This window comes from Malania oleifera, chromosome 4 (genome assembly GCF_029873635.1).
Source record: "Malania oleifera isolate guangnan ecotype guangnan chromosome 4, ASM2987363v1, whole genome shotgun sequence".
Classification (NCBI taxonomy): domain Eukaryota; kingdom Viridiplantae; phylum Streptophyta; class Magnoliopsida; order Santalales; family Ximeniaceae; genus Malania; species Malania oleifera.
Genome location: NC_080420.1, coordinates 111,366,656 through 111,378,788, shown reverse-complemented (window position 1 = coordinate 111,378,788; position 12,133 = coordinate 111,366,656). Strand labels below are relative to the sequence as shown.

The 12,133-nt window shown below is 32.2% G+C and overlaps 1 protein-coding gene across 1 annotated transcript; it reads left to right on the top strand.

The window, feature by feature from the left end:
- The first annotated feature begins 1,773 nt into the window (after positions 1-1,773).
- On the top strand, positions 1,774-7,007 carry LOC131152931 (large ribosomal subunit protein uL30y-like). Its single transcript, XM_058104895.1, has 7 exons — positions 1,774-1,987; positions 2,821-3,007; positions 4,551-4,648; positions 4,735-4,792; positions 6,185-6,264; positions 6,351-6,453; positions 6,552-7,007. Exons 2-7 carry the CDS (start codon positions 2,825-2,827, stop codon positions 6,765-6,767), a joined length of 738 nt encoding a protein of 245 aa, XP_057960878.1. The 5' UTR covers positions 1,774-1,987; positions 2,821-2,824; the 3' UTR covers positions 6,768-7,007.
- The last annotated feature ends 5,126 nt before the right edge of the window (positions 7,008-12,133 follow it).

Below are 12,133 nucleotides of genomic sequence, written 5' to 3'. Positions count from 1 at the left end.
CCTTGAGTGTGTCTCAAGGCATGGACGTAGGCAAGAGGCTGAACTACGTTAATATCGTTTTTCAAGCTTCTCTTCCCTATACTCTTTCATTTATATCTTGTCCATGATTTACATTGTTTATATTGTGATATAATTGCTTGTGTCTTGCCAAGATTTATTATTTTGTAGAGGAAAACTAAAATTTGCAAAAGAGTCCATTCACCCCCCTCTCTAGACTCAACTCTAGGACCAACAGTGGGTGCTAACTAGACAATAAGAGGTGATGTAAGAGACATTAGTGATGCATTCTATCTCATTTCCTAATGTTCGTTGCATTTTTTTTAATGATATTGAACTAATTTAGTAGCTTTGTGACTACGATTGTAGAAATTAAAGTACAGTGACTCAATCGTATCTAAGTGACAAGTTTCATGATCACGATTATCTTCAACTCGGTATGTATATTATGTGGATGTTGTATATGTGCTTGTTTTTATTCTTTTGGTTGTTCAAAGTCAAATAGATGATCATGCACTATTAGTCATTTGATTCTTCAAAGTCTTGCAATTTGTCATTAGATGTTCTTGTACTTTTAATGATAGGTGAATATGAAGAATTTTGTATTTCCTAATAATTTTTTTTTTAAAACCTACACACACACACACACACACACACACACATATATATATATATAGACACACACACACACACACATACATACATACTTATATGTTTCTATACAATGGTGTCCATATTTTATAGACACTCTTGACTAATCTATCGAGATAATAAGTTTATTCTTCTATCATTCTCCACTTAAGTACCAAAATTTTCATCAAATTAATTTTATTTAGACCAATGATTTATATTTATAAAAAAAAATTATTATAATTAGGAATTAAAAATTCAAGCATTGATGTAGAAACATTGATGTTTTTTTTAATAAAAAATTAACTTGTAAATAAATTTATTCATGTGAAAAACATGTGCAATGACTAATAAAATTTAAAAAATGCGAGGCACACAAACTAATGAATAATGCTAAAGTGAAAAAAAAAAAATTCCATTCAACTCACCACAAAAAGTGCTAGTTTGACGTCAAAAGTGTTGCTAATTACTTCTCGAAGTAATGAGAAGAATGAGATTTTTATTTGTTTTCATTTCCATAATTTGCATTAAATTACATGGAACATATGTGAAGTTGGGACTCCATGATTGCTATTCACCTTAAGAAGCTAACTAGAACATTGCCCAATGAAGCCTACAAAATCATGACATTGAAACAGCCTTTGCTCTTCACCATCACAACATCTCAGACAGATCTCAAGAACCAACTTGAACAAAATATAATTTGTTATATCATTTTTGTATTATTACAAACATTTCTCACTAATTAGATCATTATAGAGATGTTTAAAAGTTATCAAAAAATTAAAAATAAAATTAAAACCAAACATAATAAAATTTAGTTTGGTTTTTCAATTTTTGATTTTAATTTTGATTTGATTTGGATGAGTCATAAACAGGTTCGAGTTCGGATTGATCCGTTTATTAACGGGTTATTATAATGTAAACCCAAACCCGCCTATTTAATAAATGGATCATAAATGGCTCAATCGTTTAAAAATTTTAATTTATTTATTTCACAAATTTGTAAAATTATAATATTGAATTAATTATATATATAACCATACACATAAATATTGAAATCTTATTGGCTATAGGCGTTGGTTTAAAAGGGTGCGCCACACAGGAACACTACCCCTACTATAAATATAGTTCAAGGGGTAGGGTTTCCATTTCACCCTTCGACCTTTCGTCTGCGGCTTGAGCAGGCACTCACTACATCCTTGCTACTCCTACGGCTGCGGCCATAAACCCTACCAGCCACAGGCCACCGTCTCCTCTCCACGCGCGTGGTGCGCCGTCCAGATCGCCGTTCCACCTGCGGTCGGCCATCTTTCGAGTTCGCAAATCGCGAGTCGCGGCTGCCAGCCTGCATCTAGAGGCAAGACCACAACTCTTCTTCCATTTTGAAAATGTACAGATGTATGTGTAATAGTGTATACTTGATGGATTATTGCACTTTTTTTCTCTTCCTCTGTAAATTTAGATTGGATTTGCAAATGAGATTTAGCCAGTTTTGTTCATAAAAAAATATAGAGCCTGGGAGATTGAACTACTTTTGTATGTGGAATATTGTAGACTTGATGGATTTGGGAATGGGATTGAATTATTTTTGTATTCAAATTGAAAACTTCCACATTTTGACTTAAACATACATGAAAAATACGCAAAACTGAATATTCTAGTTTTATAAATTGATTGGACCATTTTTTGTAATCAAACTAATTGAAATATTCTTTATGCAAAAAATAAAAAATAAAATCATTGGAACATAAAAAATTCCAGTGTAAACTGAAAAAACCGACCTTTGTTTCCCCTGTTTTCTTGTCTTTCTCTTAATGTCCGTCAAAACAAGCAATGTAAGAGGAAAAATGAGTAAACAAATTGGTGTTGTAATACAAAGCAGAAGAAATCAATAGAATATAGTTATCATTCTACACATCCTCAGTAGCGTTAGAAAATGGAATTAATCTGAATTTGAATAGAGTTATATTTTATTTAAATATAATTCCTATTTCTTATATTGGCCGACTTTAAATCTAGTATATTGTCCCTGATATTACATTTATCAAGGTCAATGATACTAAATTTCTCATTTTCTAGAATTGATTTGGTAGCTGGCTTGATTGAGTTGTATTGCCATTTTTTGAAGAGCTGGATTCAGTTTTATCTTTATATTTCTTTGACATATCTTTATTTTATTTATTTTAACAGAAGTATGGTTGAGGAGGTCAAAGGAGGTATGGTGGTTCCTGAATCAGTGTTGAAGAAGAGGAAGAGGAATGAGGAGTGGGCTCTTGCAAAGAAGCAAGATCAAGAAGCATCAAAGAAGAAGAGTGCAGAGAATCGCAAGTTGATTTTCAGCAGAGCCAAAAAGTATGCAAAGGAGTATGAGGAGCAGGTATATAAGACAACTGCTTGTGTTGCTTATGTTAATTGTGTGCCATTCTGATCGCAAGGAGTTAATCCCATGGATAGAACCAGGATAAGAGATTTAAGAACCATACACTCTTGGTTCGAACCAATGTTTTAGAACTTGGATTGGACATTGACCTGGATAAGGGGCTGGGTTGGTTCAGGCAGTGACCTGGTGATCAGACCAGTTGGTTAAAATTTTAGATATATCTATTATTTTTGTATATGTTTTTATATATTTTATGAAAAGCTATATTCTAGCTATACATGTGTATAATATGTTATTGTTATCCTAAGAGATGTGCGCGTGCGTGTGCGCACTGTGTATATAATAGTACAGATGTCATAAATATATATTACTGTTCAATGACATCAGCAAAACGTTTGAACCAAAGTTTTAGAACTTGGATTAAACCTTGACCTGGCAATCAGACTGGTGGGTCAACATTTTAGATATATCTTTTAATTTTATATATTTAGTATATGTTTTTATATATTCTTAAATATGCTCGTATGTTTTGTATGAAGAGCTGCAGTCCATTCACACTTGTGTAAAATATTTTAATATTAAACTAAGAAGTATAGTTGTGTGTGAGACACACTATGGATGTATATAATACTAGCCATGGGCACACACTATATGCTTGCTACAGACACTATTTTTTAAAGTTTTTAAAAATTTATGAAGAAAATAACAAAATAATAACTAGTATAAGGATATTTTGGGATAGTTGTAAATAGTTATAGGGATATTTTGGGATAGTTGTAAATAGTTATAGGGATATTTTGGGATAATTATGAGTAGTTATGAGGATAAATTTGACATAATTATAAGGGTATTTTGGAATAGTTTTGGGTAGTTAAATGAGTATTTTAGAATAATCATTGGTAGTTTTAGGGATAATTTTGGCATTTTTAAAAGATGACACCAAAGGGAGAATCTCCTTTATAGTATTAGAGATAATGAATATTGTCAAAATATACGCACACATATATATGTATATATTACTGTTGAATAACATCAGCAAAGTGTTTCAGACCTGCGCGATGGTATGTACCCTTTCTTTTATTGTAAAGGTTTTGAGTTTGAGAATATTAGTTTGAACATTATCACCGACACATCCTTGTTTGAACATTACCCATACACCCGAACAAAGTGCTGGGCCGACTTGGCCAAGCTGCCCGTCCATCTGAGTTATGCTGGGTTGACTGGGTTTTCTAGATTAGCCCCTGTTCATGAAATTTCCTGTTTTGTGTGTAACATGGGCTGACCTTATGACCTGGCTTGGCCTTATTTGGGCTAGGCTGGTTGGTCCTGCCCCAGTTTTAGAACTATGGTTTGAATCCTATTCTGTGCAAATGACTCCTTGTGTGCCCTTATGGCTTGTGTGTCCTGCACTGGTGCTGCAGGTGGGGTTACAATGGAGCTTGGAGTGGCAGTTTAATTTATGGTGTTGCCTTCAGCTTTAATATAATGGTGTAAGATTCTTATTCATCAAGTGCATTCTCTGTAATAATTTGTTTTTCAGGAAAAGGAGCTGATCCATTTGAAACGTGAAGCAAAGCTTAAGGGAGGGTTTTATGTTAATCCAGAAGCCAAGCTGTTATTTATTATCAGAATACGAGGGTATGTAGTTTTGGTATTTTTTTTAAAAATATTTATGGTTATTTGTACGTGGGTTTTTTGATGTTGGCAGATTTTGGTACTTTCAGGATCAATGCCATGCATCCAAAGACCAGAAAGATTTTGCAGCTCCTGCGCTTAAGACAGGTAACACCATGGGCATGGGTCAAAGTTTTGTTGCTTTAAAATGATTCACACAATTTTGTGCTCAGAACTAAATTACCAATTTAAAAGAATTCTTGCCCATGGCAGTACGCATTTTTATCATTCACTGCTTTCTTTTCTTCCCTCTTTAACATGGTGCATATTGTATATAATTTGTTCAATGTTGTCAAAGTGGAACGTCTTTGCTTTTAATTGTACTGGCTGACAGGAGCATTTGGTTTATTTTGTTACTTATATATATATATATATATTAAAAAATATATAAGTAACAAAATATTATTCTAGCTGGCCGACATGTATTATATGGTTGTTGATTGTGGTTGTTGATTGCAATGTTGCAGTTGAACAACTTGAACTGGAATAATGTGGGAATAATTTTAGAAGCACTGAACTGTTTTTTCCAGTTATTCTATTTGCTTCATTTGAAATGTTTTAGAACATCTGATTTTATGATAATTTTGATTTATTATGTTTTTTCAATTAAATACTATCTTTTGAAAATGCTGTCAACCTAGGCAAAATTTCTTATTTTCAATTATGGAATCATTTAAAATATCGGAGTTGGATGATAGAAATCTGTTTTTTTTATATTAAATTTAAATTTGTTTTTTCTTTTTTTTTTGCCAAAGTTCAATTTGCACCCTCTATAGTTTGGGGCCAGCTCAATGTATGTATATTTTTTCTTGCATGCACACTTTTTCCAAGCCTTAACCTCATTTGCTTATTTACCTTGCATTTTGCACATCAAAATTGCCACCTTCCTGTTCTTTCAGCTTGTCTACTCCATGTGAACCCCTTATAGTTTGGGAATCGGGGTTGTTTAGTGTCAATCTGGTCATTGCAAGTTTTTTTCCTGCAAGGTAGATGGGTGGTGATTGAAGCAAGGATTCTTTGAGTGCTTTCATTTTGTGGGCTAAAGGTGTCTAAAATAAAAAAGAAACCCTTTCGAGATGATAGGCCAAACACAGGATTCTGTTTGATCAGTCGTGCCAAGACCTGTGGCACTTTTAAGCTTTTGTGTTAAACAAGCATTTGAAAGATTTTATATTGGGACTGGGCTTAATCTAACCGACATTGAGGTGCCCTCACATATCCAGGGAGATTGTTGACATTTCCTAGCCCTTGTTGGTTTCTCTTGGCTCTGTATGTTGATTAATTGAGAGATCCTTTCAAACCTCAAACATATGTGCGGTAATTGGAGATGTTCTTAACTCACATGGTGCAGTTTTTCAGGACCAATGTGAGACTCCCCCCACACCCACTCCCCACAAAAAAAAAAAAAAAAGAAATAAAAGAAAACTATGTGCTTTTCAGGGAATATTTATTTATTTGATCATTTGTTAGCTCATATTTTTTTCTTTGGTCAAATTGCAGATATTTAATGGTGTGTTTTTGAAAGTAAACAAAGCTACTATGAATATGTTGCATAGGGTTGAGCCTTATGTGACTTACGGGTACGTCTTTTACCTCTAGTGACTAGTGGTTTTAAGACTTCAGTTTATTATTCGCATAACTTGTGGTATAATGGAATTGGTTGCAGGTACCCAAATTTGAAGAGTGTGAGAGAATTGATTTACAAGAGAGGTTATGGGAAAGTAAACAAGCAGAGAATTGCTTTGACTGACAATTCCATTATTGAACAGGTTTGTAGTTCGACTAGGTTTTAGTGAATGTAAAATGAATTATTACATCATTTTTTCTATCTTGTTTATATATATGTTGGATTGCTATTTGCATGCAGACACTTGGTAAGTTCGGAATTATTTGCATTGAAGACCTGATCCATGAGATCTTGACTGTGGGACCCCACTTCAAGGAGGCAAACAATTTCTTATGGCCTTTCAAACTTAAGGCACCACTGGGTGGCCTAAAGAAGAAGAGAAACCACTATGTTGAAGGAGGTGATGCTGGAAATCGCGAGGATTACATCAACGAGCTCATTAGGAGGATGAATTAGAGATTAGTTTCTTACTGTGTTTCATCCTTCAGTGTCGCGAGGCCCTCAGCAACCATTGATTGAAGCAACATTAGGTTTTTGTCCTATCCTTTTTGTTAAGTAAAATTGCCAGTATCATAAAACATAGACTCATTGGCATTGTTGTTGACAATTCTGTCTCTTTAAAATTTTCATTTATCGAAACTTCACATTTCTCAGGCCTACATATTAATTTAAATTTTGAACTTTATGCTTTTAAAACGCAATGTTATACCAATTTTTCCTAGTCTGAATGCCCCATTCATTGTGGATTACCAGTTCTTAGGTTCATTTGAGTTCCCCATTGATGTAAGCAGGCAGACTTTGCTGTTGAGATCAAGAATTTGTGAAGTTTCATTGGGGACGTGAGCGTCTTGTGTCCACTTCATTTGAGAAGGAAGATTTTCAAAAAAATTGGGGTTCATGAAACATAAACTAGATTATTTAGAAATGAAGTATAAGATGGAAATAGGGAACTCTGTTTCAATTTCTTTGTAGTCACAAGAAGATTAAAGTTGTGTTTGGGAGCATGAATTGTAGACGTTAAATTTGAATTTCAATAGATTTGGGTGAATTTTAATATAATTTAATATTATATTATAGTTAAATCGAATACAAATTCAAAGGAGTAACAAAGTTATGAATTTTTTGATAGCTTATCAAACATGATTTAGTTACAAGGGGTATTGTTAAGGAACGAAGAAAATTGATTCTGGGATGGAAGGGAAGCACCAATACTATTTTGTTTTGCTATATTTTGTGGAAGCTGAATGGTGAAATTTTACAATCATTGAAGACAATGCCTTGTTAGTTTTATCTTAGAGAAGAGGTCATTGTAGCAACCATGTTTTTTGTGGCGAAAAAGAGTACTTTTAGCCACCATTTTCTATAGTCGTGGCTAATGTAGTGCTCCCTCCACATCTTTGGTCTCTCTGAATCCCTTGGTTTCATCTTTAGCTGTCATGGAATGCTTGCCGATGATTATCTCTATGTCTTCTTGTCCTTTCAAGGTTCCCAAGGATCTAATATCACTCAACATGTGATGGATGTTTAATAAGCCTCTGCGTCCTCATACTAAATGTAAGTCTTGGTCCTTTTTCCAACTTGAAAAATATGAGGAAAATAAAAATACATGCAAATTTACTTTTTTATTTTTTATTCTTTATCTTTGGTTATTGAGGAAAGGAGAAAAGAAAATAAAGTATATGAAAAATTAATTAATAAAATATATTGATTTTATATATGAATAATATTTAATTTTTAAAATTTTTAATCATACTATTTTTTATTTTTAATATTATTTATATAAAAAAAATAATAAAAAATATAATTTTATTTTATTTTTTCCTTTTTTTCAAATAAGATCTTTGAGATAGAGGAGACTAAATTATCAAGGTTAAATTCGGTTTGCAAAGTGCCTATTTTAGAAATAAATTAGTTTTATAAGGTTAGTTACAATTAATTATAAAAGAAATTATGTTATTACCATAAAATGAATACTAATATGAAACATTTTATTAGTCCATAATGAGGAATACATAAAAAAATAATTATTTTCAAAATTTATCATGTGAATATTTTTTTCTTAATACATGTTGAATGAAATAAATATAATTTTTTAAGGAATAATTATTTTCTTAATCTCTAAAAATTAAACTATATTTCATCTTATTTTAATAAATAACTATCTTCCTGAATCAAATGAGTTTAAATTTTTTTATAATTTCTGGAGAAATTGATAAATTAGGATTTAAACTTTGGGACATTGATAAAGAAAAACATAAGAATGAAGTGAGCATTATTATAGACAAAAACTTAAAAGTTGATGTAAATAGAGTAAGAGATAGAATCACAAAAATCAAGATGGTATTAGGACGAGAGATAATAAATATCATTAGTGTTTATGCTCCTCAAGTCGGCTTAATAGAAAATCTTAAGAGATAATTTTGGGAAGATATGAATAATATTATACAAGGCATAGGAAGATGATCTTAGATTTTGTTATATCATATGATTTTAGTATAGAATACTTGCTTTAAGAAGAGAGAAAAACACTTAATAACCTTTAAAAGTGGACAAAATAGAAGTCAAATAGATTTTTTTTTTTTTTAACTAGGAGGGTAAATTGTTTATCATGAAAGGATTGTAAAGTTAATCCAAGTGAAAGTCTAATCACACAATATAAAGTTTTAGTGTTAGATATATGTATTAAAAAATAGAAGAAAATGGATAAAACAAACCAACATAAAAGAACTAGGTGGTGGAACCTAAAATGAGAAAATATAATAAAATTTAAAGATAAAATGATCTAAGATGAGGATTGGACTATAGAGGATGAGATAGATACAAATACTCTTTAGAGTAGATTAGCTAACTCTATTAAAAAGATAGCAAAAGAGATTTTAGGTGAATCAAAGGAAAAATTCTCGAATAGCAAAGAAAGTTGGTGGTGGAAGAAAGATGTACAAAAAGCCATAAAGACAAAATGATTTTAGTATAAAACGTGACAAAAATGTAGAAACAGGGATAACTTTGAAAAGTATAAGGTGGCAAGAAAAGATGCTAAAAAGACCGTTAGTGAAGGTAAATACAGATCATTTAATAGTTTGTATGATAGATTAAATACAAAATAAAGGGAAAAATATATATTTAAACTTGCCAAAGTTAGATAAAGGAAGAGTAAGGACTTAGGAAATGTAAAATATATAAAAAGTGGGGATGATATTGTCTTGGTTAAGGACGAAGACATTAAAGAAAGATGACACTTGTAAGTTGTTTAATGAAAACCAAATAAAAGACTTAAATTTTGAATTGTCAAATGAGGACAATACTAAAAATATGAATTTTATTCGCAAAATTAGAGTTAATGAAGCTAAGTTTGCACTAAAAAAGATGAAAAATGTGAAAGCTATAGGACCAGATAACATCCCAATTGAAGTTTAGAAATGCTTAGGTGATAACGAAATTATATGGTTAACTGATTTATTTAATATAATTATAAACACTAAGAAAATGTCAGATGAATGGAGGAAAAATACTTTAATACCTAAATATAAAAATAAAGGAGATATTCAAAATTTTAATAACTATCGTGGAATTAAACTTATGAGTCATATGATGAAACAATGAGAGATGATAGTTGAATAAAGATTAAGGTTAGAAACGAATGTATCAGGAAATCAATTTGGTTTTATGCCCAGGAGATCTACCACATAAGCTATATATCTTTTAAAAAGGTTAATGAAAAAGTTTAGGAAAAAGAAGAGGGACTTGCATATGATATTTATTGACCTTGAGAAAGCATATAATAGGATACCTAAGGAAGTTTTATGTTGGTTTTAGAAATAAAGGGTGTATGTAGTAGGTTTACTGATGTCATTAAAGATATGTACGATTGAGTAATGACTAGTGTAAGGACTATAGATGGAGAAACTAGAGAATTTTTAATCACCATAGGTGTACATCAAGGATCTTCTTTGAGTCCTTATTTTTTTGCTTTAGTGATGGACCAATTGACTAAGAGTATTCAAAAGGAGGTTCCATGGTATATGTTGTTTGCAAATGATATTGTATTGATTGATGAAACTAGGGACAGATGGAGAGAAACTTTGAAATCTAGAGGCTTTAGGATAAGTAGAAATAAGAGAATATATGTAATACAATTTTAGTAATGATAGGAAGAATATTGGAGACAAAGTTAAACTTGATTATGGAGAAATGTATAGCACTTGTAGAATTCGATACCTTGGATCTATTATGCAAGGTAAAGGAGAAATTGAAGATGATGTAATGTATAGAGTTAAAGCAGGTTAGGTAAAATGGAGAAATGCTTCAAGTGTGTTATGTTATTATAGAATACCCTTAAAATTGAAATGGAAGTTTTATAGTACAGTTATAAGATCAACTATGTTATATGGATTGGAATGTTGGGCGATGAAGAAATATAATATCTAAAAAGTAAAAGTTGTCGAAATGAGAATGCTTAGATGGATGAGTGGTATAACATTGAAAGATAAATTAAGAGATGAACATATTCGCGGTAAGTTAGGTGTAGCTCCTATAAAAGATAAGATAAGGGAGGGATAACTCGATAGTATGTACACTTGCAATGTAGGCCACATAGTACACTAGTGAGAAAGAGTGAGTTAGTTACTGTGGGGGGCAGTAGAAGGGGTAGGGGTAGACAAAAAATAACTTGGGAGGACATAGTGAGTAATGATTTAATATCCCTAAATTTGTCAAAAGAAATGGTCCATGATCACATAAATTGGCGGAAAAGGATTCATATAGCCAACCCACCTTGTTGGACTTAAGACTTGGTTTTGTTGTTGTTTCTAGCTCGTAAACTGGGCTTTCAATGATTTTACATTGATAGGATTCATGGAGTGGCAACAATGATGGACCTTGAGGTTAATAATCTTATTTTCTAAATCTTTTCTTGAAGGAATTGTCCCCATGTTGGAAGCTATTGAAAGGAAACACATAAATGCCAAAAAGGGGTGAAAACATAAAATAAAAAAAGAACTAGTAACAAGAGAATACTTCTATGTTATGCCAATGAAAAGGAGGCTTCCCTAAAGAATGAGGAGGAATTGAGGGCTGCAGGATAGGATGGATGCTTGCCTAAGCACATCCTGATAGAGATTCTTGGAATCGAGGATTTTATATAGGGCGATGATGGGGTATACCACATAATTTATGGATGCTTGCTTGGAATTTTTGCCATATCAGACTAGTATAAGGGCCCTTACGTTATAAAAATGAAGGAATTGCTTAGGCAATGATGACCTGATCAACCCATGAGACTATCTCCAATCAAGAAAATAGGAGTGATTGGAGAAGTTGCTCGTGTCAAGGGAAAGGATATCCTAATGAAGAAATTACTAGGAAGATGGGAGGATGTCCCTAAGGACAATGATTCCCTACTTCGAATTGATGATAGCCAAGGGGAATGAAACCACATTGGAAGACTGATGAGCAACCAAGAAAGAAACAACCCCTGAAAAACTAAGTTCCAGACCTTATTTAATTTAGAGATGGCATGAAATGAAGAATAAATGGTTATGTGCCTTATTACGAGGGTCTAACAGAAAAGGAAGAAAAATGCATAAAAATAAACATAACTGGCAGAAATTGGATAAAAAGGGAGCAACAATTATGATAAAACTATAAAAAATGGTATGCCAAGAAGGATGGAGCTCTTGTCCCAAAAATGTCGGTCTCTAAATATACAGGTAACGCTCTAAGGCTCTATCCTATGGTTGGAATTTCCATAGTTCACTATGTGAAGTTTGGCTTTAACTCTAAGGATGAAAAGTTCCTAGTCTGCTTCAAACCGGCTCGAAGGC

Coding starts and splice junctions, on each gene's coding strand:
- LOC131152931 (XM_058104895.1), top strand. CDS start 2,825: ATGGTTGAGGAGGTCAAAGGAGGTATGGTGGTTCCTGAATCAGTGTTG. Junction 3,008..4,550: donor CAAAGGAGTATGAGGAGCAG/GTATATAAGACA, acceptor TTTGTTTTTCAG/GAAAAGGAGCTGATCCATTT. Junction 4,649..4,734: donor TTTATTATCAGAATACGAGG/GTATGTAGTTTT, acceptor TGGTACTTTCAG/GATCAATGCCATGCATCCAA.